The sequence below is a fragment of the Cavia porcellus genome, unplaced genomic scaffold (assembly GCF_034190915.1).
Source record: "Cavia porcellus strain 051 isolate PalLab524CR breed Dunkin Hartley unplaced genomic scaffold, mCavPor4.1 scaffold_22, whole genome shotgun sequence".
Taxonomy (NCBI): domain Eukaryota; kingdom Metazoa; phylum Chordata; class Mammalia; order Rodentia; family Caviidae; genus Cavia; species Cavia porcellus.
Genome location: NW_026947505.1, coordinates 26,058,718 through 26,085,614, shown reverse-complemented (window position 1 = coordinate 26,085,614; position 26,897 = coordinate 26,058,718). Strand labels below are relative to the sequence as shown.

The 26,897-nt window shown below is 37.4% G+C and overlaps 1 protein-coding gene across 5 annotated transcripts in view; it reads right to left on the bottom strand.

Moving 5' to 3' along the window:
- Nucleotides 1-26,897, bottom strand: part of Arid1b (AT-rich interaction domain 1B) — a 417,341-nt gene that overhangs the window by 20,854 nt on the left and 369,590 nt on the right. For 3 of the 5 annotated variants that reach the window (XM_063232940.1, XM_063232936.1, XM_063232937.1), the window contains 4 exons: nucleotides 18,479-18,588; nucleotides 17,551-17,709; nucleotides 11,542-11,751; nucleotides 4,596-4,800 (listed from right to left, as the gene is read on the bottom strand). In XM_063232940.1, the coding sequence (XP_063089010.1) occupies nucleotides 4,596-4,800; nucleotides 11,542-11,751; nucleotides 17,551-17,709; nucleotides 18,479-18,588 (684 nt within the window). The remainder of the gene's footprint in view (nucleotides 1-4,595; nucleotides 4,801-11,541; nucleotides 11,752-17,550; nucleotides 17,710-18,478; nucleotides 18,589-26,897) is intronic. The other 2 variants (XM_063232938.1, XM_063232939.1) reach the window with 1 other exon arrangement.

The window sequence follows — 26,897 nt, the reverse complement described above, 5'->3', positions numbered from 1 at the left end:
AAAGCAACAGAGACACTAACGTTTATTGTGGATTACAATGTAGTAAAATGATGTTATGCTGTTTATGGTAAAAATTAGTGTGAGTGTTTTTGGATGTGTTTATGGGCAGGACATTGAACCTAGGACCTCACACATGCTAGGCAAATGCTCTACTACTGAACCTCAGTCATTAGTAAGATTTCTGAGTAAAATATTTAGAAATATACTTCATTTGTAAGCTATAAAACATATTTAAATCTTTTCATAGGATAATTATTTTTCCTAGGATAAGTGTTTAACCCAAAAATAATCTATTGAAAAGAAGGTGTTAGGATTAAAATGTTTATTTCAGTGTTGTCTGTATTGCAGATGTTGAATGTAAATAAAGAGGATAAAGTTTTGGTACCTTGACTATTTGGTATGGACTATCGTGCTGTCTTAGAAAAAAATTTAGAAAACTTAAGCTCCTAGTCTTGGGCAATGAGAAGTGTTTAGTTGAAAAACAGTAATATAAAACAATATTGTGTCTTATGTTATTTTAATAGTATCCCAAACCTGGATGTTTATTATCTATTCTCTCTCCCTCCCTCCTTTCTGCTTCCTCTCTCTTGTCTCCCCCTCACCCCCCAGTACTGAGGATTGATCCTAGCTTTTTTGTGCATGCCAGGGAAACACTCTACCAATGAGCTACATTCATGGCCTTAACATGATTGTTTTTTGAGCTATGAAATCAGTACTTTTTTTTTTTTTTTTGTCTTTTTCGTTTTTATAGGTACTGGGGATCGAACTCACGATTGCCTGCTTGCCAGGCAGGCACTTATGCCGCTGAGCTAAATCCCCAGCCCAATCAGTACTTGTTTTTAAAAAACGGAAATCATACTGGGTTTGAGTTCTTTAATGTTGCTGTTGGGTTGCAGGTATTTCAGAAGACAGACAAATGCCTGCTTACTATGATTGCATTATAATAACAGATCAGCATTGAGCAGTCTTTTCAAAACTCAATGGGACTTTGGAAAAATTAATTTTGCAAAACAATGTAATTTTTGGTCTCCTAGCACATCCCTTAGTGTGTTAGTTGTGCAAAACTTACTTGTTTGGTTTACTGATTAAACAAATACCTACTGCGTGAATAATGGGCCTGCTGTATCTCAGGGTCCTAATACCTGGATATAAAAGTCTAGCTAACTGACAAGATCTTTTGCCCTCACTGAGAACACAATCAACAATTTAAAACAGAAACCAATACAGAATTCCTGTTAATGAAATTAACAAGTTGCCATGTTACTAGTTATGCTTCCTTTCTTCTGAAGTGCCCAAGCCTCACTAAATTACCACTGTTCACATTTTACCTCTGAGGAAATGGAGGTTAAACAAGCCCTAGATTACAGAGTAGACTGGGGAGTCAGAACTAGAAATGAGTATCACATCTACTTAGCAAGTCTCAGCGAGGTACAGACATTTCAGACATTTCTAGCCGGATCAGGGCTGCTACACTCTGGTCGGATGTGTGACACTGCTCTGTGTGCTTGAGACTTGACACTCAGGGAAATTCTCAGACAAATGCAGGTATTTCAGAAGAAAGACAAATGCCTGCTTACGTATCAAACTGGTGAAACCCCAAAAATGCGTATTAAAAAGGTAGAGTGGGTATAAATACGTAGGGATAACCCAGACATGACTACACACATAGTGCTACAGATGAGAAACTATTGCTTCTTAAATCAGGCACAGAGTCCACATTAGCCTGGCCAGCTTCCCTGGAAACATGGCTTATGAGACTGATTTTGGAATGACCCTTATTTACAAGTATTCACATTTACAAGTAATAAAAAATTTTTTTTCCCTCTTGCCCATGGTTTTCTTTTCCTTTCAGGCAAAAACAAAAACAAAACAAAAAACCTGAATGTAACTTCTTGGAACTTCATTACTTCTATTACTAGAGGAGGCTGGCATGCTCTCTAGGACATCCCTATCTTTTGCCAGAAGCTACAAATGTATACTCTAAAGTAAACAATGGAAAGGTTACTTAAGGTTAAGCACATTCACAAACTTCAGACAGAAGCGCCAGGCTTCTAGCTGGGAAGGTAATTTACGCAGCAGGAACCTGGTGCCCTAGTTCTGGCAGGTAGGGGGTTGAAGGCTCGTGGGGAGTAGGTTTGGGGAACAGCTGATATCTCCCAGCTCTAGTGAATAGAGGTCAACCAGAGGGCACCTTTGTTTATATCCAACCCTGTTTCTCATTTATCTTCCGCTGAGGATTCCCTAGTTGGATTCATGACAGTTTTTGTGACATCATCTGTCAGCTAATAATAGAAATTCAGTCAGCCACCTGCTAGGAAAGATGGATGGGTTTTTGGTTACAGACTTACAAACTGAAAGTGGAGCTTCCTTGTCCCTCCCTGTGGCCTCTGAACTCCCTCCTCCCCTCAGTGTGAGGAGATCCCACAGGTGCTTTAGAGATACAGCCCATACCCCAAGCCTAGATTCTTTTTGCCTAACCTGGTGGTCCAGCATGCCTCTGCAATGTGGCCCCAAAGGTGAAGGATGGTATGTCTATCGTGATGAACCATAATGAAGTCTGGATCCATAGAAGCTGTGTCAGATCAAACCAGACCAGAGACACATGACCGGTGGTGCTTTTAGAATACAGCCAAGTGATTTAGGATTGCAGTTGGTTTAGAAACCATTCGCAAAAATTCAGAATGTTTCTTATGAGTCTTTTTAGTTTGCCTGACTGTGCTAATAAGGACAAACTATAATTATATTCTTAGGGTAAGCTATTATATAATTTAAAAAACGATTTTCATCAAAAACCACTTATTTTTGATGGAAATTAGTTTTTAAAGATTATATAACTGAGAACCTGACATGGAAAACAGGAATAATTTATGTCCCTTTTTTGACAATAAAAATGTGTCAGAGACACTTTCCTCTGTGTTGGTCCAAGATTAAGAGAAGTTACCTGATGGTGTGCGTGGGGTGGAAGATCTGGCTTTGGACTATAGATAGGGATTCTGATGTTTACTACCTACTGTCTGGTCTTTGTGAGGACTGGAGCACTCTGCAGGTTCGGCACTGACTTCATAGTCAAGACCAGGAGATTTATTTCTACTACCTCCTATGTTACAGGAAGGACCACAGCTCCATCTGAACCAAGAAGTGCATAAGCAATCCAGTCTCTTTTGTGCCATTAAAATGATAATCCTGCCATAAAGGCAGCAGTTTAGAAAAAGGGGAAAGGAAAGCGCCAGCTATTAGGAGAACAAGGCCTCTGCTTTCTGGAGGATCTGTGCCTCGGCAGGGCTTCCTGTACCAGGGCTGAGGCACACTGTGAGAGCTATTCTCCATGCACAATTGCAGACCATTCAGGGACACAAGTTCTTTCCTGGCAAATAAAATACATCCTTAGATCTTTGCAGACATCACCACTTTGGTCTCTGCACCCTACTGGGTTTTTATTTTGGAAAAATAGTTTCAGAGCTGTTCACAGGCAGCTTCTTTCATTCTGTCAACTGAATATAATGTGTGATTTTAAAAATTCTATTTCTCAGTTTTTCAGGTGTACCCTAAGTGGCAAAGACCTAGAATCCTGAAGGGTAGGTTAGTGTGGAGGAGGATTTCTCTCTATACTTGGAATTTAAGATCCAAAGTAAGATATATTCACTGCAAGTGTGCTTTTGGGCATATATATATTTGCATGAGCCGCTCTGATTGGCAAGGGCAGCCTGGTGACTGAGAACAGCTAGAGAAACCACTAAAAGGGAAATTACTTCCTTTTCTGGCTTTTAGGCATAAACACTTGATCTGTCATAAAAGCACTTACAGACAGGACCAGTGGCCAAACACAGACTGAGAATGGAGGCATTTACCTGCATTAACTCACCATGACAAACTAAGGACAATGCCAATTTATTCCTGCCACTAGTATCACCATTTTCAGTATATATGACTTGGGAATTTCTAATTTGAAATATCAGTAGAAAGAACAAAGGCCAGTAAGAGAGCTCTAAGGAATGACAGACAGGTCTCCAACAGCAAGGTAGAGGGGCAGGAGGTATGACATGATGCCTTTTTTTGGCTTTGGCCTGGGACACAGTTGATTGGCATTTCAGAAACAGGTTGAAGGAGTCCTTACCATGATAACTCATAAAATTCCTTCAGTGAGAACTTGCTGGGCCGGGGATACAGAAAAAGTCTACATTTTGTTTGTTAAAGTATAAATCTGTCCTGGACTAAGGAAAGCTGGCCCAACTACGTGTTAGGCCTCCAAGATGGCACTGTCAAATTAGATGGAATATCCAAAAATTCTTGTATAGGAATAAAGGCATACAGCTCAGAATCCAAAGTTTAATTTGATTAAATAAGTTAAAGCAAAAGAAGAGTGCCTTCAAAGTGCTGACTGCAAATGGTAATATCCCAAATCTTATTTTTTATTCCTTAAAGCACTACAAAGAGGAGATCCAATCACATAACAAAATAAGATGCCACTCGCCCTGTAAATCTGAAGTCCTTTCTCAGCTTTACTTCTCTTACCTCCCTGCACAGCTGTTCAGGCGCCAGCTCCTGCCAAGCGCTGCCTTTAGCTCTCCAGGCCGAGCTGTAGCACTGCCACTTACCAGGAGATGGCGGCTGAAGCTTGGGCTGCTTCTTTGTATCCCCTGTGCTGAAGACTTCTGGTGGGGGCTCCTCCCCTCTTTCAATCTTGCACTCAAAGGCAAATAGGTACTGAATATACTGCTTTTTCAGGGAGCTTGCTGCGCTGCTTGAAGTGCCAACATTTAGGTTGGTTGCCAGCTCACGCCACTTCTTGTTTTTATTAACCTAGAAAAAAAAGGGCAGGATCATTGGTTTGCAGCAGAATGGCTTGTTTAAAGCCAAGAGACAAAAAAAGCTCTTGGTTTACTTTTTTTCATTTGCCTCTTTTAACGAACGTTCATTATTCCCACTCAGTAGTGCACAGACAGCATTCACTCTTATAAAGTCATTAAGGACCTGCTGATCACCACTGAAAGGCACTTGCCAGTCTTCTGCTGGCTGCATCTCCTAGCACCTCACACATGCTCTTCTTGAGCTGTTCCTTGAGCAAATGGACATGCCTGCTCATATTCATTGATATCCTACCACTAATTAAGAAAAGTGTCTAAAAACTAATTTAAAGAGCAATGAATGCACTGTTTTGCAACTTAAGTATTTGAATACTGATATGAAAAGGGTGCTTCTTCCCACCAGGTGGCCTATAATACAGGCTGTGTCCTCACATGGTCTCCTTAGAGCAGTGGTGGTGAACCTATGGCATAGGTGCTGAGGTAGGGTGTTTATCACTGAAAACTCTAAAAGCTTTGCCATCACTGTTCCAAAGGCTTCTGTGGCATGGGCAAAGGTGGCACTGGATCAAAGGTAGATGAGACTTCTTCATCAAATACTGCAACTAAAATCCCAACACAGTGCCATCACTCCCTGCAGGGGCTGTTTCTCCATTATGTCAGCAGCCAGGGCAGGGACATGTCTTTATTTTTTAAATTTTTTGGTAACGGGGATCAAACTCATGATGTTGCACTTGCCAGGCAGGTACTTATACCACTGAGCCAAATCTCTGGCCCAACAATATTAATTTTTTTGTGTTTTTTTTATCAGTACCGGGGATCAAACTCAAGACCACATGCTTGCAAGGCAGGTGCTTATGCCACTGAGCTAAATCCCCGGCCCCAGAGACATGTTTTTATGTTACACGTGTTATGCAAGACTATTTACTTTCTGATTCTACTCAAGCTGGAAATACCACCATTGCAAGGGAGAGGAAGTAGAGAGGTGAGAGATTCAGAAATGTTATGTAAAGATTTGGGGCATTATTTTAGCCTTTTCATTTCTACTTGGGGACAGGTTATAGAAGGTTAAACACATGAATGAAACATGAAGGCAAATATTTTGGGGAAGGCTATGTGTGCCTTTTGATGTCTGCTCTGTTGCATAACACGGAAATAGTTAAAGGGACAGTGATTTTTCATGAAGTATTTTCTTTCATGGTCATCTTTATGTCTCTAGAATATCTTTGAGTATTCTCTGTAGGGCTGGTTTGGTGGTCATGAATTCCTTCAGTTGTTATCATGGAAGTATCTTATTCTTCCATCAATTTTGAAAGATAGTTTTGCAGGGTACATCAATCTGGGTTGGAAGATGTTTTCTTTTAGGGTTTGAAACACTTTACTATACACTCTTCTTCACTTGATGGTTTATGTTAACAAGTCTGTCATGATTTTGATTGGTTTTCCTTTATAGGTGATCTGTTTCTTTTCTCTAACAGCCTTTAATATTCTGTTTTTGTGCTCAGTTTCTAGGATCTTGATTACTCATGTCTGAGTGTAGATTTATTTTGGTTACGGCTAGCTGGAGTTGTAGATGCTTCACATATCTGTACACCAGGTCCTTTTCCCATGTTTGGAGAGTTTTCTGTAAATAGTCTTTTTATGTCATTTGTCTTGGCCCCTGCTCTTTCATTGACACCTATCATCTTAAATTATTTTTCTTTGCACTGTCTTGCTGTCATTGATTTGTTATTTCCTGTTCATTGTTACTTTTAAAAAAAATTTTATTTAAAGAAAGACTAAACGAAACAGAAAAGAGGTAGAAATAATACATACATTCAGAGAAAAAATAAACAGTAAGAAATCACTAGTTGATGTTTACATATTGTTTTATAAATAGTTGTTCAAGATACAAAAATGGAAATGCAAAGTGGGAATTCAAACAGCGAAACTGCAAACAGTTCTGCTCAACTGTCCAACAAAAACTTAGTAACATGGTTGTCAATCATATACACTTAAACATACATACAGTTATCCATATCTTCATTTATGTTTAGATTAAACAGACTAAAGCAGGTTAAAATCATTCTGAACAAAGACTAATAGTACCGCTGGATTTCACATCATGACACTCCGTGATCAGCACTGGGTACTGTAGTGTCTTTTTTTTTTTTTAAATTTAAAGTAAGACTAAACAAAACAGAAAACGGGTAAAAATAATACATAATTTTAAAGAATAAAATAAACAGTAAGAAATCACTAGCTGATGATTACAGATTGTCTCCTTATAAATAGTTATTCAAGATACTAAAGTTGAGCATATCAAGTGGGGATTCAAACAGTCAGATTGCAACCAGTTGTTTAACTATTCTACAAAAACTTAGAAATACGGTTATCAATCCTATACACTTAAACATTCATGCAGTTATGCATATCTTCAATTATGTTGAGACCGAACAAACCCAAATAGGCTAATATCACTCTGAACAAATAAAAATACTATTGCTGGGTTTCACATTATGACACTCCAGGATCAGCCCTGGGTATTTTAGTGTCTCTTTTTCTTCAAAGTATCTATTCATTTCATCATGTGTCATAAGATCAGTTCTCATAAACTGTTTATAGATTCTATAATGCATGAGTTTTAACATGTATTTCTATCCTTTCTATATTGGAGGGAGAAACAAAACAAAGCAAGACAAAACAAAATGTATTCCTATAAACACATGAAACCAAAAAAACATATAAGACCGTTGTACATACAAAGAGTTCTATCACAGTTTCTGTGTTGCCTCGTTATCTTCAATAAAATTGGCTATATCACCAGACATAGTATAATTGAATATATTGGTACATAACAGTAGTAATAAAAACACAACTTTGAATATAATATAGAACTTCAAAAACTGGCAGTTATCAAACCAGAATGTGTATCATTGTTGTCATCTTCAGTGTAGCTGCCTATACTCTCAGACTTGATACTATCAATCATATCAGTTTTGAATAAAATCTTCTGTCCCATTTTTGTTATGCTCTTCTTTTGCCATCAGTTGTCTGCATATCTTCTTCATTCTGTTTTCTGTTTCATTCATTGAGGCCTCTTTGCCATTGTTCCTGGAATCCTGGTACTTTTCTCTCTCTCTAGAATGCCCTGCAGTATTTTCTGTAGAGTTGGATTGGTGGTTGCAAATTTCCCAAGTTCCTCTTTGTCTTGGAAGCATCTTGTTTCTCCATTAATTTCTAGAGACAGTTTAGCAGGGCTGGAGATCATCTTCTTTCAAGGCTTGGAGTATTTCGCTCCAGGTTCTTCTTGACTTGATGGTTTGTGTCGAGAAGTATGCCTTTTTTTCTCATGGGCCTTCCTTTATAGGTTATCTGTTTCTTGTCTCTAACCGCTTTTAATATTCTGCTCTTATATTGAATTTCTGGGATCTTGATTATTATATGCCTGGGTGTAGCTCTGTTTTGGTTGTAGGTGGCTGGAGTTCTGCATGCCTCATACATCAGAATATCATTTTCTTTTCCTATGTTTGGGAAGTTTTCCTTAATTATTTCTGTGAATAACCTCTGTGGTTCCTTTATTTGTACCCCTGCTTCTTCATTCACATTCTTTATTCTCAAGTTATAAATCCTCTTGTCATCTTCTAGCCTTTGTATTGTTACTGTTTGTTTCCTTGTTAATTTAAAAAAGTGTTCCCTTTCACAAATCCCACACTGCAAAAATTGTCCTCCGGTTTGGATAATCTATACTTAGTTTCTTTCAAGCAGATCTGCCATCTTTCCACACAGTTTTTAATTTCCTGGTAATCTCTTTGAATCTGCTTCATGTATTTTATATTTTCTTTATATTCTTCATCAATGGTTCTCTCCTTTGTCTGAGTTCCTCCCTTTTGTCTGTGCTGCTTAAGGGGTGCTTGGTATCTCTTTTATCAATCTTATATCTTGCTTTATTTGGCTAAATATCTCACTTTTGAACTCATAAGGTCCCGAATATATCTTTTATGTCCACTCGCACGGTGTCTGATATTGCATGTTTGCTTTTTTCATTCTCCTTTGTATTTACCTGCCCTGGGTCAATGTTCTCAGAGTTGGGACCTGGGGACTTTTACTTGTTGCTTCCTCTTCCCATCTTTTTTGTTTCTTTCAGGAGGCCCCAGTTTCTTTCTTTGTTGGTTACAATTCTTCTGAAGTGCACTGGCTAGATGACCCCTTCCACTGCCGTGTGCTAGTGAGTTACAGACAGGGACTGTGTATGCTGGCCCCTCCCCTCCGGATCAGTCAAACTGCTGTGGCCTGCACTGTATTACTTTGCGCTGTCTCTCCTCTAGGTCAGTTAAACTTCTGAGGTTTCATTGGGTTAGTGTGGTTAGTGTTTGCCACCGCTGTAGGGATTTGATTTCATAGATCTTCTCTTAATTTCTTCTTGGGATGAGAGAATTCATCTCCCTCTGTTCGGGGCTCCCTTCTCTGTATTATGTTGAATTCTAAGCTGACTATCTCAGGGAGCCTCTGTAGCCAGTTGTTATCTATCCGCCAGCTTTGCTCCTCCCCCAGTTCATTATTACTTTCAAGAGATCTTTCAATTCATGATTGCTGGCTACAATCTTGTCTACAAGGTCTGAAAGTTTTTCCTCAGTCTATTTCAAGTGCCTTTGCCAGTTTTTGATGGACTTTTAATTTCTTGGGTATGTCTTTGAATCTGTTTTATACACCGTAATTCCTTTCTATATTGTTTATTCAAGGTTTCCATCATTTTCCTATGCTTCTCTTTTTACCTGTGTCTTCTTTAGACCTGTTGAACAATTCTTTTAGTGCGTTTGTGATTTCTTCTTTTACCTGAGATATTATTTCTTTCTTTTTTTGGTACCAGGGATTGAACTCATGATTCTGCGCTTGCCAGAGTGCTTATGCCACTGAGCTAAATCTGCAGCCTGAGATATTATTTCTGATTTGATTACTCTTATAGCTTCATGAATTTGTATCTTTACTTCAGTTGCTATCCTGTCACTGATTTCAGGTGTGGGACTTCCATTTTATTTCATGTCTGTATCTCCCAGACTTGTTCTGTGTTGGCTGAAGGTCTGGGTCCTTTACCTTGACATTTCCCTGTGTTCCTCTGGACAATCAGGTTATAGGGTCTCAAATGCTTCCCATGTTGGCTACCCTTCCACAGTGTAGGGGACTGGGTTGAACACCCAGTTTCTCCTATCTCAGGTTCCCCAGGAGGTGGTGGGGTGCGAGGTAGGCTTTTCTAGACACTCTGGGCTTCTCCAAGGCATGGCTGGCTGGTTCTCTTGGCCTACAATGGTTACCTGCAGGAGAGTCCCAGGGGTGGCCTACATGCATGTGGGAACTTGGCTGGCTGCTTCTCCTGCTCATGTGGGTTACCTATGAGAGAGACCCAGTGGTGACCAGGCGTGCCCTTAAGTATGTTATACTCCTGCTGATTTTAAAATCTCTGTCACAAGAGTAGGTGCAGGGGAGTTCAAGGGCAGAGGGAGCAGGGGGAGGTCCAGGTGTGTGTCAAGAGGTGTGTCTGGGTCATGCTCGTTGTTATGACCACTCACATGAGGTCTGCATCACAAAATTTCACACGACTATGCAGGGCCCTGAAACTAGTTGGAGATGCAGCCTTTGGTTCTTTTATGGGATGGTTAACAAAGGGCTCAAAATTCCTCCTGTAAAAGCCCCAGAAGTGCAGCACTGAGATTTGGTAGGCCTTCAGTGACATTTGGACATCTGTGAAGAGAGGACTCACCCCTGACTAGTGACCCTTGTAACCTTGGTGTGGGACTAGGTACCTAATTCTGTCTATTACTAGGGACCCACACTGCTTTGATGTGGGTTGGGAGCCAGGTGATTTTTACATACAACTGGTATGGAAGATGGGAATAGTATGTTTTGGATTAATAAACTGCTGGCCCAGCTGCCCACCACATGAGTGGCCCTGGGCCATGTATTTCACCAAGAATCTCGTTATCTATTCTTTGCAGGTATACAAAAAGTAAAGAAGACCACAGTAAGGTATCAGTGCAATGGTGGTTCCTCTCTCTTTCTATGACAAGACATCTATACCACCTAGACTCCTTACTAGAAAATGGTAAGGTTAGGGTGAGCAAAGTGGCATGCTGAGGGCATGAGATTTTGGGGTAACTCATTCTGAGAGTTATGCAAGTACCAATGGGCATGTGCCCAACCCATAATGAGCATCTCCTTGAATTCTGCATGTGGGTGCCTCTCATTACTGACTTTAGGACTAGCCTTGCTGAAAAATCACAGTATGGACCTTCTTGCTGCCCAGCAACTGTGGATATGGCTTTACTAGTGCGATTTAATTTCTTTAGAAACTTATTCTGGACAGAAGAAAATAGTGAATTTGATTTACATGACTCAGATAATTCATTCAGTTGCAGAATATTTTTGCTTTCTATGAACTCATAGCAGATTCCATAAAGTTCTAGAGCTGCCAGAGAACCTAAAAAAAAAAAAAAACCTTCTATACCTGTCTGATTTGTCAGACAAGGAAACTTTGGGGTCCAAATAAATTTCCTGTTGAGGTAACATTGGAGTTGGTGGCATAGCCAGGGACCCCAGTCTTTCCCTCCCAGCACATAAATTCAGTTCTCAGAAGCATAACTTTCTACAGGCTGATTACATATGTTACAACTGATTCCATATATTACAAAACCAAACCAAACCAAACCAAACCGTGTTCTGTAAGGGCCTATCTGGGATGCCTCCTTCATTCACCCGTTCTTACCTGTGCCAAACCTCCAATCTCTTTGACACAAACATAGAGTCGGAACAGGTCTAGGGGCTTTTTGCCCACTGCGGGCAAACTGGAGACAGGGGAGCCCCTCTCTTCCATGAAAGTCAAGTATCGGTCAACCCACAGTTTCCTCTCGGGCTCATTTCCCAGCTCATACACCTTTGTGATCTTCTCCCCTGTGGTGGTGGATGAGCTGGACTTCTGGTGCAGGAAGAAACATAGTGATGGGAGATGAAGAGCCGGGGGAAGGGAAGAAGGTGAGAAAAAAGCAATGAGCTAATAAATACAAGAAGATTATAAAACTACTGCTATCACACAACAATTAGGAATGAAGGCTACTAGTTCAGGCACAAACTATACATGTTCTTAATTAAGAATTTACTTTTGACTTTAAAAGGGTTCAAACTCACCCTTTTAGACACTTAAAAACTAAACCAAAATAAACGAAGTCTTTTTAACTTTAATATAGGCATTGAATCCCAGAAGGCAAGATTCCAATTAAGTCTTGTGCAATTTTAAAAAATAAAATGGTGTTAACTCAGAGAATGGTCAACATGAATTAAAAAGTTCACATGTAGTATCATAAGCTCCCAAACTAAATGCACTCCTGATTTTTCTTGTCAAAACAGGAATAGCTAATGTGTGTCTATATGAACTCTAAATTATGTGGAGGAGGAAATACAGTGTTTGCTGAAAAATGTAAGCTTGAAGCCATACCAAGCCTACTTGAGAGCTTTATAAACAAATCCAAACCTTTGGCACTTGATAACTAGCTTTCATTATTTATAATTTCCTACATGTCTCTGTCAAAGTAAGGTATTGTTAGATAATCAATATAATAGATTTCCTTTTTTTTTTTTTTTTTTTGGTGCTGGAGATTGAACTCATGACCTTGCACTTGCCAGGCAGGTGCTTGTGCCACTGAGTTAAATCCCTGGCCTCTAGATTTCTTAACATATTACTTTGGAATTCATGCTCAGTTTACGTATTGACCACATTCTCAATGCATCTATGGATAAATATATACATTTATTTTTATGTACATGTATTGATGTACTCCTGCAGCTCATATGGATACTCTTTAATTCTTGGTCTTTTATGTACCTGATTATATTTGACACTAAAATATCACCTATAGTCAACCCTCTAGATTGATTCTACGGATAACACAGGTCTAAATAGCCTAACTATATTTCTTTTCCATCTTTTATCTCTATTCTTGTTGTAATATATATTATTTTGCAATATCAAAGTTACTGTGCAAAATCACTGCTTAATTTTCAATAAAGATGTCCCTGAATTAAGAATTCATTTAATTTATTCATGCATATATGCTAGGCTATCATTTGCAATATAGAGCCATTATTTTAAACAGAGGTCTTGTTAAATTTTGCCTTTTCTTTTTCTTAATTTAGCATGGTATAGTTTAAAACATACTTTTCAAAACCAGAGGGTTCAGAAACATGATAGCCATTAAGGTTAGATGTTTCCTTGTCTCTCAAAGTGGCCCCTAGTAAAAGCTGGATCCTAAGAAAGGACACCTAAACATACAGATCTCAGAGCAGGAGGAGTAGCCCCTTTCTGTCTAATATGCCATGCTCCAAAGCCATTTTAGTTGAATATTAAGGCTTTGACTTTAAAATCTATACATAAAAGTTAAAAAAGGGATGATACAGTTGGTATAAATAAAAAATGAGGAATGTTAAAAAATAGTATATTCTTTTAAACTAACTTTGGTATTAAGGTTAAACTTTAATTCACACAGAAAACACTTTAGATGAAACTGTAAAATAATACATATTTATATTTGTATTTAAATATATATATTCAGAATATGTAAAACATTAATGCCTTTAAAACTCATTTTCCATACTTTTATACCTGAAGATTATTTGAATAGGAAGGGAAAGTTAACACAGACATCAGATTCCTGTATTTGTAATACTGCATCTTTAACAAGATGGTCATCATCAGGTAAATGTCAGTATCAAATTGTTTTTCTTTTAGAGATGTACACCAAAAAAAGAGGTGCCCATTTCTCAAACATGAAAATTTGAAATATGAACATGAGGGAAAACATTATCTTCAACAATCAGTGAAACAAAAAATATCTTTTATTTCATTTGTGAATAAGAGGAAAAGTTTGAAATTCAATTTAAGATAAAAGGAATAAAAACAATCATTTCAATTTTAAATTACTTCAACTAGCTCTTCTAATATACTGAATGTAAGACCCCCATCTGGCATTTCTGGCCTGGTCCTCTCTACTAAAACTGGGGAGTGGTTCTAGATGAACAGTTAATCATGAACAGAGGAACAGGGTGAAGAAATGTTTGCTCCTGCTTTTGAAAAGAGAAAATTCTTATAGCTGAAACAGGCCTATGATTTACTTGCCTTGTCTATCTATAGTTTAACTTTTCTCATCTTAAATAACTTGTGCTATCTCAATTCTCCTAAAATTAAAATAAAATGAAGATAATAGTTTTTAATGGTATTCCATTGAATAATTTTAAGACCTTCCATGAAGCATTTTTTATGGCACTGTAATGTAGGAAAATGGCTATGCCTACAATGGAAGTGGTCAGGCTTCTGTGCAAGCTCTGCAAAACCCTGGCCTAACTCTTAAGCCACTATCTCACTTTTTTTTCTTTGTAGTACTTTATTATATAGTGTGTTAACATGTTTTGCACATATTTGTCTGATACTCCCTCTTTCTACTAAGCTTGAAATTTCTCCAAGTTCTTAACTGTTCACACTTTGCACAGTGTCATATATATATATATATATATATATTTTTTTTTTTTTTTGTCTTTTTCCCCTTTTTATTGGTACCGGGAATCGAACTCACGACTGCCTGCTTGCAAGGCAGGCGCTTATGCCGCTGAGCTAAATCCCCAGCCCCCACAGTGTCCTATATTGATGGCTCTCTAAAGGTATTTATTTGTTCTACCAATGCCCAAATAGATGAAAGAGGACATGCCTGGTAGCATTCAAGTAAGAATCAACAACTGGTTCAAAAATCTTACATGCAGTATGTCAAAGAGAAGGCATGATGTGAATGCCTTAAGACTGTAGGCTGAGAAAAAGGCTCTGCTCACAGTTAGCATCTGACACCTTTACTCCCAGACCCAAGGTTTGCTCATGAGCCCAATTACTACCAGTCAGGATTTTGGTGTCTGAACAGAGAAAATGAACATGAGGAGAAACAAGAGGTTCTTGCATATATATTAACACTCTCCTCATTACTGGGTTCAACTCATTCTTTTTTTTTTTTTTTTTTTGGTCTTTTTCATTTTTATCGGTACCAGGGATCGAACTCACGACCGCCTGCTTGTAAGGCAGGTGCTTATGCCACTGAGCTAAACCTCCAGCCCCTCAACTCATTCTTGACTTGTCCCTAGACGGTAAGTAACCAGGAAAGATCATCTAGATGTAAAGTCTTTACACACTGAAAAACAGGCAAGCAAACTAATTCTCAGAAAGACTTTTCTAGGTACTAACGACTACCCAGACTTTTCTGGGCAACATCTAGGTGATTAACGACTACCTAGTGCTGCTTCAGTGTTGTAAAAATTGTGTCCTACTGTTCTGAAACTCTTACGGAGGCAGAAAAGGAATGGAAAATGCTGAAAAAATTCAGCAAGACAGTCTTATAGAGTCACAAATGTTTTCCTTCTATATATTTTAATTAAGCCCAAGTGTAAATTTTTTCAAGCCTTTTAGGCAGATTTATACTTTGCAGTCTTTACCATATGCTTGGTAATATGTATATGTGCATGCGTATGGACAAATGTTTATTTTTATTTTAGAATGTTTTGTAACAAAACAATATTGGTCTACAGCACACTGTCAAAGCAACAGCAGCTTTTTTATTTTCTCCATTTCAGGCCTGCTGTTAGAAAGGCTTTATTAAGGACACTATTAAGAGCAATTTTGAGCACAAATTGCAGTGGTATCTCAGAAAGAACAAGTATTTCTGAATTGCATGTATTTGCAGTGATCTGGTAGCACAGATGATTTTAAGTCCTTCATTACACTGTCCTTTTGTCCCCTTCCTGAATTACCACTTTGTTTAAAAAAAAAAGTCACCATTTCCACAACATATAGCAAGAGTTTAACATCTCTATTTTGGCAAACTCAGCTTCTCTTGTCTTTATCTAACACTAGAGCCAGAAGTTTGTTTGTAAATTCTCAAATAAAAAACAATTATGGTACAAAAGGAGATAATGTGTGTAGAAATACTTTAAAAATTAATGTACAATTTCAAGTGCAATTGTATTATAATCATTAAAAGCAATCAACAATTTAGTTTGCTTTTCTTTTATATTTAAGTAGAAAGTAGGATTCTGACAAGAATTTCTTCCAGGACTCACAGGAGACAATCTGACTAGTTAGTGTATACTATCCAACTTAGTGATTTCTTATGATTCTGAGATCAGCAAGATGAGCGTTTGAACACATAACATGATCCAGCAGCAGCTGCTTTAATAATAAGTAATCCTTCCTAACTATCATCTTAGATTTTCAAAATTACTATTTTCAATTTCTAAAGTTCCCCCTCAGGCAATACACAAATATTTTTGGAAAGTTATTTGATTTCTACCTGTTTGCTTAAGCACATTACTGATTCAAAGTGCTTTTTCCTATTACAGAGACAGAAAGAAAACAAAACATAAAGTCAGAGTGGGTTATGGGAAACACTTCACATAATATTGGCTGCCTTCTGAGACTCAAAGCAAATAGCACAAAGAAATCCAAAGGAAGGGGTCTGGTTCTCCCTTCCCCTTAGTTCTGCTTCACTCAGTGTGGCAAAGTTGAAATACATCTATAGGGAAGGTGAGAACGTAGAGCACCCTTCCTTCCTCTGAAAAGGAAAAGGGCTGGTTACACTGGAGCTCCATGTGACCTTTACAAACATTTAATAGAACAACCAATTCTTTAAACCATCAAGCTCTTTCTGTTTAACCCAATGGTAATTAATAGCAGCCTCCTTTTGGATTTTTGACTAGGTTGCCAGATCTTGCATAGTGAGGGTCTTCTTCCCAACTGACTTTTTGCCTGAGCTGTGCTCTTCAACACATGTTCTTATAAAAATTAGTGTGTTAATTAAGCCTTCTTGGCAACCAATTGCATATTAAGTTTTTTAAAAAGATCTTTTGGTTCTCTATATGAATACAGAATAAAGGTTACTACTGCATATTGTTCATTTTTTTAATGGTACAGAATTAATTTCTTCAATAGGAAAATAAAGGCACAACTCTTAAGAGAAGAAGAACATCAAGGTTTAAACAGTTCCCTAATATGTGTATTAGCATTTCCATTACTTGGATATCATATGGAAATCAACAGTTTTTTTCCAAGATTACCAGCAGTCCCGTTCAGAACACCACTTTTTTCTCTACTGACTCCAATGTAGCTATACATTATTAATCTAAAAATTTACATGCACTAATATTCCTATAACTTCATTGTTAATTTCAGACATATGATCCAAAAATGAAACAGGCTGATGCACGCTAAACCATAACCAAACTTTGTAATATTTATACACTTGTTTTAGGCTCAGTTTAAAATACGATGTTTTAGATAGAATAGCCCATGACAAACAAGTCTGGGGACAAATGTGCCATTAGTCCATAACTACTATTAGTTCCCATGTAATCAGAGAACTAAATTATTTAATTGACACGTGAGTGCACAGCACATCTCTGTGTGGAGGAATCTGGGCCCAGCATCAGGAGCACATTTTTGAACAGAGATGATTCTTCATCAGAGAGCAACTGTCATTACCAGAAATCAACTTCTACAATGCATACAAACTCTACTCATTATGTTACTAATGCAATTGTATATAAAGAAAACCTTTTCATGGATTAATAATGAAGAAAAAGTCTTATAAAACAAATCAACAAGCAAGCATTAAAGTAAAATTAAATTAATTATCCATAAACCCGCCCCAAAAAACAAAAAAATACAAAACAAACAACCAGAGCCACTTACAGGGCTTGATGGAGTCTTTGGCCAGCCTGGGCTGCTAATGCTATCGCTCTCATCTCCATGAAAGGAGGAGATGCTAGCAGAGCTGGGGGACATTGGGGAAGGGACTGGCAGGTTGCCTGGGGTTGGGGGCTGAGAAATACCCTGAGAGCTGTAGCTATCCTGTGGTAGAGGAATAAAAAAAAAAAAATGACAAAGGTAGGGCAAACTTTATTGGAAATAACAAAAAATACATCCAGTTTAACAGACTGATTATATACATATATATACATATACATATATATATATATATATGTATATATATATATATATATATATATATATGAAGACATGTACAAACACACACACAAACACACATATATAAAGGTATTAAAACAACATTCTTAATTAGTATGATTTGGTAAGTTTGCTGGATGCTGGATAAGGCCACAAAGCCACCATGCTTACTTCAAGCTTACATGGAATGCTAAGCATGGGTTACCCCTTATGAAAGAAGAAAGAAAAAAACCAAAACAAAACAAAGGCTGTTCACCTTATTTATCAAATAAGGCAGGAAAGCAAAATATTAAGTATGTTGTTGTTGCTGAGGCGGCCAAAACAGGAAGCTATAAACTGAAGGCAGAGAAAATGGCTGCAAGTATCAAACCCAGGCAAGATCCCTTACTTCTCCCCACCCCCAAGCAGTTCTCTTAGGTGGGCCTTGTCCCTCCACCCCCTGCCCCACCATGAGTTAATGCCATAAGAACTAGTAACTTTCAGATCCACACCATGAAGGGGGTGAGGGAAGAAAAGAATATGAAAATGCTGAACAAAATGAAGGCATGCAGAAGAGAAGAAACCAAGAGGGGAAAAAAATGTTGCCAGCACCAAAGAGCTAACAGCAGGGCAGCTTTGGCCAGGCAGTGCCCACATGCATGCAGGGAGGAAGTACCTTTGACTTGCTCTCAGACTGTGGAGTGCCTTCTTCTTTGCCATCTGCTTTGAGAGGCATGGGCAGCTTGGATTCACCAGGAGACATCATATCTGCAAGACCCATAGATGCTAATCGAAAACAGGAGAAAGAGTCAAGATTATTCATGTGATTTGTCAAGACTGTTTTTCTGCCAACACGAGTTACTGAAATGAATGAATCATGAGAACCTGAGTTTTCCTTGAAGGAAGGAAAAAACAGAGAAATGATAACTAGGCGTATATAATTTCTGAAATCTGAATAACATCATATTCTGGCAACCTTTCCTTGGAAGAGAGTGAGAGAAAAAGAAAGCCTAGAGAGAGAGAGAGAGAGAGAGAGAGAGAGAGAGAGAGAGAGAGAGAGAGACAGAGAGAATGAATAACTATTCTGTACATTAAAAACCCAAACCAGTGAAGTTCAGTTTATATTTTATTTTTCAAAATTATTATAGCTTTATCAGAGTAAGCAACAAGTGGAAAGAAGCCAAATGTTTAAACTGCTCATCAGGTATTGAAAACAAATGCTGGGTATGTGTGGCTTTTACCTGTGTGACTAATTTCTTCAATCCAAGTAATCTGCAGTTTGTAAAATTATTTGATATTTACTGTCTGATTTGAAATTCTTATGTATTGCATATGGTCTAGTCTAAAATAAGGGAACACAATCATATGGATGACTTTAAAAAGAATAATCAGAAATAAAATTATGAAGGAAGGATCTCTAATTACTTTGCAATGGGGCTGGTATCCATAGCCTGGCACAGACCCTGCAGTCATCAACCCTCCCTGGCAGCTCACCACCAGCTCAGATACCCACAGCAGCTACAGAGCCAACACATTCTCTCTTTCTCTAGGCTCAGTAATGCAATCATCTCCTCTAGCCATCAGATAAAGGCTCACCAGAGAACAACTGATTCATACACATTTATTGCAGACACTAATAGACACTTTCAGGTTAAAAATATGGGTTTTGATTTCTTTTTAAAGGAAGAACAAGGCTATAGTAGGGAATTGGTGTAGCTATCCAGGGACTAACAGCTGAATTTCCACAGAACCCCACTGTGAAAACCATCTGCACAACTGAGGGCTGCAGGGGCTGTGTGGGAAACACCAACCAGATGTGTGAAAGGCAGAATGGGGTGGGGAAGATAGGGGACAAGAGAAAAAGGACAAGCCTTATAAAGTAGTGGAGGCCAGAAAACACTACCTGTAAAAATAACATGAACCCGAGGTTTATGTGCAGGATTCATTTCATACCCTGCAAAGACAAGTGCTGGCTCAATCAGGAAGGACACATGGAACACAGTGTGCCAAAAAAACAAAAAACCACCAGCTTTAAAAAAGGCTCCACAGATTGCCCACTACAAAATGATTATTGCACATATTCATGTATTACTATGTTTTAGAAAATAATTAGTTTTAATTACAGCAGTGAGAGAGTGAGCAGGCTCTGGTGAATTAGCTGGCAAGCTCTCTGGTGCTAATTTGCTAATATCGTTAGCATCACTGCAGGTTGAGACCATAGGTCCTGCCAAAAAAGCCTACTCTGCCACGTGCCCATAAGTTTACATCAGCATACTCAATAATAAACTCTGAAATCCTGTATTTTTCACAGGCACACTGGCTAGTGTTTCAAAGCCCATTTGCAGCCCCAGTCAGCCCTTAAAGTCATCACAACACACACAAATCATAATTAGGATGTTTTTCTTTTTTTCAAATTACTTTCAATACGTAGACTTTAAGAACTAGAACAAAAAGCTTTTTCAAGTGATGCAGCTGCAGAGAAAAATCTATTGGGATCAGCTAAAAATGCTGTTATTTTTGTGAATGTGTGAAACCTCAAAAAAGCAGCTGAGAGAGATTACAACTAAGAAGACTGCCTTGTTCAAAGTAGCGAATTGACTTTGTGCAGTGTTATCTCTGGGTTCTAACATTACAGGAATTAGTAAACCTGTATACTTTAAAACAACCTTTTTACAAGAATAAAAAGATATTAAAAGGCAGCTAAGTGTGAAAAGAGGGGCTTGTGTATGAAATTCCATGTGTCCTTTTTCTTTTTTTTATGTGTGTCCTTTATCTTATCTAATGAGTCCACAGAAATCATAGCTAGCCCAATTCCAGAGAGAGTGGGGAGATCATGTAAACAGTGCTAACTTTCAATTGTATCTGCATGAATATTACAATTATGTTTGAATATTATTTTTAAGTTACAAATAATATCACACTTTATATCATCAACAAAGGCAATTTTAATAATAAGGAACTAGGCTAATGTGTTTTATAATAATTAGTGATAATTTATACTGATTTAAAAATCAGACTTACATAAACATAAGCATTATGTTGATTTAAAGTTCTTCAAATAGCTTAGATGGACATTTTAGGTACGCAAACATAAAAACTACATTGCTTTATTATCTTGAGAGATCAAGACAGAATGTAGAGTAATAGTTTTATTGTTCTTCTGCCTGACAGTATAAATTTTATTTTACCAAGTGGATCATAAAGTCTTCCTTTACTATATAGCTTTTACTATTCTTTTTAATGAAATGCTTATTTTTTGACTTCTTACTGGAATTCTCAATCATTCACTGCAAAGTCACACATCTCCTCGGGCAGTGATACTCCAGGGGCATTATTTTTTTCTCATTTCTCAGAAAAAGCAAGACCTACTACGATCCTAAGGACGAGTTACATCAAGGTAGTGTTCCTTCTCTCACCGACACTAGCAATCTAGTATGGAAAATTTAAATGCAAGAAGAAACAGTATGGAATCTGTGGCTGCAAAAAGTGCTGGCTGAGCACTGTAAATACATTTCAAGCACAGCCTCTGGCCATGTCATTGAAATTTAAGAGTTAGAATAAGTTCCTAAAGAGCTTGGGTCATGGTCCTATGGCAGTTATTTTGCCTTGTATTTAATACACATTCAAAAGAACATAAAGAACACATGAAGAAGTAAAATGGAACCTAAACATTCATTCCTGTTTTCTTTAAGCCTTTTCAGTTTCCCTACAAGGCTGCAGAGTCATTTCCAGAAGATTGTAAAATAGGATCAGAAACACATTCAGTTATTTTCTTTTGATAGTAATGTACTACATTCTGGAAAAGGTTTTATTCCTTGTTGACAAAAGCACAAAGGGCTCACCTTTGTGTGTATACCTGTAGATGTTCATGACTATTGACACGGAAAAATATAAAATGCATTATTAATTTGATACATAGAAGAGATATGGAAAAAGTTCAGGCAATATACTTTTCTCCTGCTGGTTCAGTACGGCCATAAGAAAATCCTTTGAACATCCCTATTCTGAGAACCTCTCGGGGATAGTGACTTTGAGAGGTTAGAGGCTGGGTGTGATCCCTAGTTTGTACCAGTGTTGCTCCCTGTGCAGACATACTAGTAAAGCTGTTACATATAGCTGCTATAAGAGAATGGCCAGGACAGCCCTGATATTCCAGTTTGTTTTGGCAAGATCTCAGCATGCACTTCCTTTGTATACAGGAGTTGGTTTTTAGGGTTTTCAAAGGATTCACCTAGAATCATTAATTTAAAGCAAGCCAACAAACACTTCTGTAAGCTTCTTGGGCAATCAAGTACCATGAGGAGTACTAAAGGCTTAAAATTTCCAGTATGAAGACCCTAAAGTTTTAAGAATATAGCTATCCAGCTGGTAAGTTCACATTCTAGGCAGTTTTGTATGCCTTTTTAAAACCTCAAAACAGCAAATTGTCTGGTCAATAGTTAATGCATACAAAGGTGGTAGTAGTTGTGTCAGGTGACAGAAGATCGAAATACAGGTACTTTGGTTCACTTGCACTGTCAAAATACAGTGGTACTTAAGTTCACTTGTTTTATGATTTTGGAAAAGATGGCCATGTTCATGTTTATGTGGGAAAAATGGCCACAGTCCTGTCTATCAACCCATGCAGAGTTTACAAATAAAAAAAAAATTTTGCCAAACATTTGTTTGTGAGCCAAATTGTTTGTAAACAAAAGTGTTCATGAACTAAGGTATCACTGTACCCCCAAATCTGCAATTCTTGAACTTTGGCACATGCACCTGAAAATTACCTGTGCAGTCTGTTAGGAATGCAAACTCCTGGGTACATCCTTAGGAATTTTGGTGGAAACCTTGGAATCTAGTTTTAACAAGCATTACAGACATTGTGAAATAGGTGGTTCATAATTTTGTAGCAGAGTGATGAATTGTTTTCTTTGTAAAGGGCTATTGTAATTATTATGCCCCATATAGGCTAGGCATTAACAGGATACTTTGCATGTGAGATTGAGCAATGTTGGGAGACAGACTCACTACTGCAGTTTGACTAGATTTCTGTATAAGAGCAAGGCAGTGGCATGTGGCTGCCCCTTTACTGTCTACTGGATAGAGTACAAATGGCCTACATTTTGTGGAGTGTCTTCTGATGAGGCAAACTCAAAAGTACAGATGGTAGGCATCCATGTTTTTAAATTTAGATGTCTATACTAAGATGACAGCTTACATGCAAATGAACACATGGCTAATAAGTATTATAAATGGAATACAAGTAAGTATAATTCAACTAACACTGCATATATTGTATATAAGGATATATTTAACAAGGTTACACATGATTAATAATTTCCCCCTTAACGTAAAGTTCTAACCTTCTAATCTAAATAGTTAAAACAGAATCAAAAAGGTTTCAGAGAGAAAGATCCCCACTGCTTACCATATAGCTTCCTCTAGCATTTTAAGTAAAAAAATAGTCCTCATATTTGTACTCATACTGACACCATTTAAATAATTACTCACTCACTGAACCCTGTAACAATTTATCACTACACTGGAAGATTTCTTTTGGCTCTCTACAACTGCCTGAACTCAGTGAAGAGAATGTTAGAATGCTAGTTGTACTGGCTATTAACTGAGATGCAGAAAATTCTACTACTAGCCCTGGTCAGCATTTGTAATGTTTTTGCTTTCTCTGAAAGTACACTTTAACGGAGAATATTTTACTATTATCACTGGTAATTTATTTCCACTGACTCAAGCCAAGAAGATGGATGTGATGGTGAGTCATTCCTGATTCATGGTTATGCAAGTTTACATCTTAGCTCCCAAATCCTCATCAGGAGATACATTGTAATGTCTCTGTGTCATTTCCATTCCTTTGGAGAATAACACAGATATAGCAGATTCACATGGACCTATCAAAAGATACACAGTAAATATTAAATGGTCAATGTTCCTTAGATGTGCTGAATTATTACTTTCTACTTGGCTTCTTATGGCTTAATAAAGCTGAAAAAAAATCACATAAATGTGTAAAGAAAATCTGATGTTTAAATGATTAAAAATTCAATATCTCAGAATGTACAAGGCAATAAACTACTACTTCACAAAAGGGGCTGAGAATAAATGGCCTTTGAACATATTTTCTCTGTATAAGATAATGAATTCAGAATTATCTGAATAATAATAATAAACTCTTCATGAATTCCTGCTAAATTGATTATTCCTCAGGAATACACACATCTTTTGGGGCAGGGCATTGTGTCATATTTGTTGTTTGTTATTTTTTGCGGCTTTGAGGTCCGAATAACAATTCAACAGCTGCAAGACGATGCAAAGAAAAACAACATAAGATTGATAGGTATAAACGAAAAAGAAGGCAACAACACAAATGATATCAAAAGACTATTTACAGAAATAATAGCTGAAAATGTCCCAAACATGAGAATGGAAACTGACATACAGATCAGTGAAGCATGTAGAACTCCAAGTAGCCATAACCGAAACAAAACTATACCCAGACATATAATAATCAACGGCCCAGGAACTCAACATAAAAACAGAATATTATAAACTGCTAGAGAGAAAAGACGGATCACCTATAAAGGAAAACCTGTCAGAAACACAGCAGACTTCTCAACACAAACAATGAAGTGAAGAAAAGCATGGAGTGAAATATTTCAGATCCTAAAGGAAAATGACTTCCCAACCAGACTGATGTACCCTGCAAAACTCTCCTTCAAAATTGATAAAGAAATAAGACATTTCCACAACAAAGAACAGCTGAAGAATTTCATGACCACCAATCAAACCCTGTAAAGATATATGTGGGAAAAAACTACTAAGCAAGGCAAACAATTAAACAGAGGAGAACCAACAGGAGGAAGATAACATGACAAAAATAAACCAATATATATCAGCTATAATCATTAATGTAAGTGGCCTCAATTCACCAATTAAAAGAAAAAGACTGACAGACTGGATCAAGAAACAACATCCAACCATATGCCATATACAGGAAACCCACCTAACCCAAAAGGAAACTCAGACTGACAGTCAAAGGATAGAAAACAATACTTCATGCAACAGGAACCCAAAAAAAGCAGGGGTAGCTATTTGCAGACAATGTGAACTTCAAACCAAAAATGACCCAAAGAGATAAAGAAGGTTACTAACACACTAGTTAGGGGAAAACTTCAAGAGGAAGAGGTAACAATCTTAAATATAATTCACCAAATTTGGAAGCATCCAGCTATATTGAACAAATATGAACAGAAATGAAAAATGACTACAAAGAGATCAACTAGACAGGAAATTAGCAAAGAAATAACAGAACTGAATCACACTTGTGAACAAATAGACTTAGCAGACGTGTACAGTGTTCCCCCTAAAAACATCAGAATGTACCTTCTTTTCACCAGCACGTAGGACATTCTCTAAAATAGACCATATACTAGCCCACAAAACATGCTGAAGTAAATGCAAAAGAACTGAAATTATCTCATGCATGTTATCAGATCACAGCACCATGAAACTAGAAATTAATGCCAAATGAAAGTGCAAAAACTCAGCAAACTCATGGAAATTAAATAACACACTCCCGAGCAATCAGTGGGTCAGAGAGGAACTAAAGAAGAAATTAAACCATATCTGCAAGCAAATGAAAATACAAATACAACTTACTGGAACCTGTGGGATGCAATGAAAGTAGTCCTCAGAGGAAAATTTATTGCGGTGAATTCCCACATCAGGAAAACAGAAAGAACACAAATAAACAACCTGATGCTACACCTCAAACATCTAGAAAAAGAAGAGCAAGCCAAGCCCAAAGCCAAAAGAAGGGAGGAAATTATAAAGATCAGAGCAGAAATCAATGCAATAGACACTAAGAAAAGAATACAAAGAATCAATGAAACAAAGAGTTGGTTCTTTGAAAGAATAAATAAAATTGATAAGCCCCTAGCCAATCTTATTTAAAAAAGGAAAGAAAAAACTCAAATTCAAGTAACAAGGAATGAAAAGGGTGAAATTACTACAGACCATGTGGAAATACAGAAGATCATCAATACCTACTTTGAAACCTCTATTCTCATAGGTATGATAACACAGAATAAATGGAGAGATTCCTAGAAACATATGAACTACCAAAGCTAGATCAAGAAGATGCAAAACTATTGAATAACCTAATTTCAATTAAAAAAATTGAAAATGTAATTAAAATCTTACCAATAAAGAAAAGCCCAGGTCCTGATGTTTTAAGAAATTCAAGGAAAACAATGCAGACACTCTTCAAAGTATTCAATGAAATTGAAAGGGAAGCAATTCTCCCTAACTCATTCCTGGAAGCAAGTATTACTCTAATACCAAAAGCACAGAAAGACCCAAACAAAAAAGAGAACTATAGGCCAGTCTCCCTAAAGAACACAAATGCAAAAATTCTCAGTAAAATACTGGCAAACAGAATGCAGCAAATCATCAAGAAGATTATATACCATGACCCAGTGGGATTCATCCAAAGAATGCAGGGACGGTTCAATATATGCAAATCAATAAATGTAATCCACCTTACCAATAGAGCCCAAACTAAGAATCACATGATCATTTCTATAGATGCAGAAAAAACTTTTGCTAAGGCCTAACACTCATTCATGTTAAGAACGCTACAGAAAATTGGAATAGATGGCCTTTATCTCAGTATGATAAAAGCTAAGTGAAAATTATAATACCCTGAAAGAAGAAATTGAAGAGGACCTCAGAAAATGGAAAGACATTCCTTGTTCATGGAAAGGAAGAACAAATATTGTAAAAGTGGACATTCTCCCAAAATTGTTATACAGATTTAATGCAATCCCAATCAAAATACCACTAGTATTTTGTGATCCAGAGAAATCATTCCTAAAATTCATCTGGAACCAGAAAAGACCTAGAATAGCAAAAGGCAATTTTGGGCAACAAAAGCAAGGCAGGAGGCATCACAAAGCCTGACCTGAAGTTACACTACAAAGCTACTGTAATAAAATCACCATGGTACTGGCATAAAAGCAGACCTGAAGATCAATGGAATAGAGTAATTGATACAACTACAATTATAAACACACTCAGCCACCTTATCTTTGACAAAG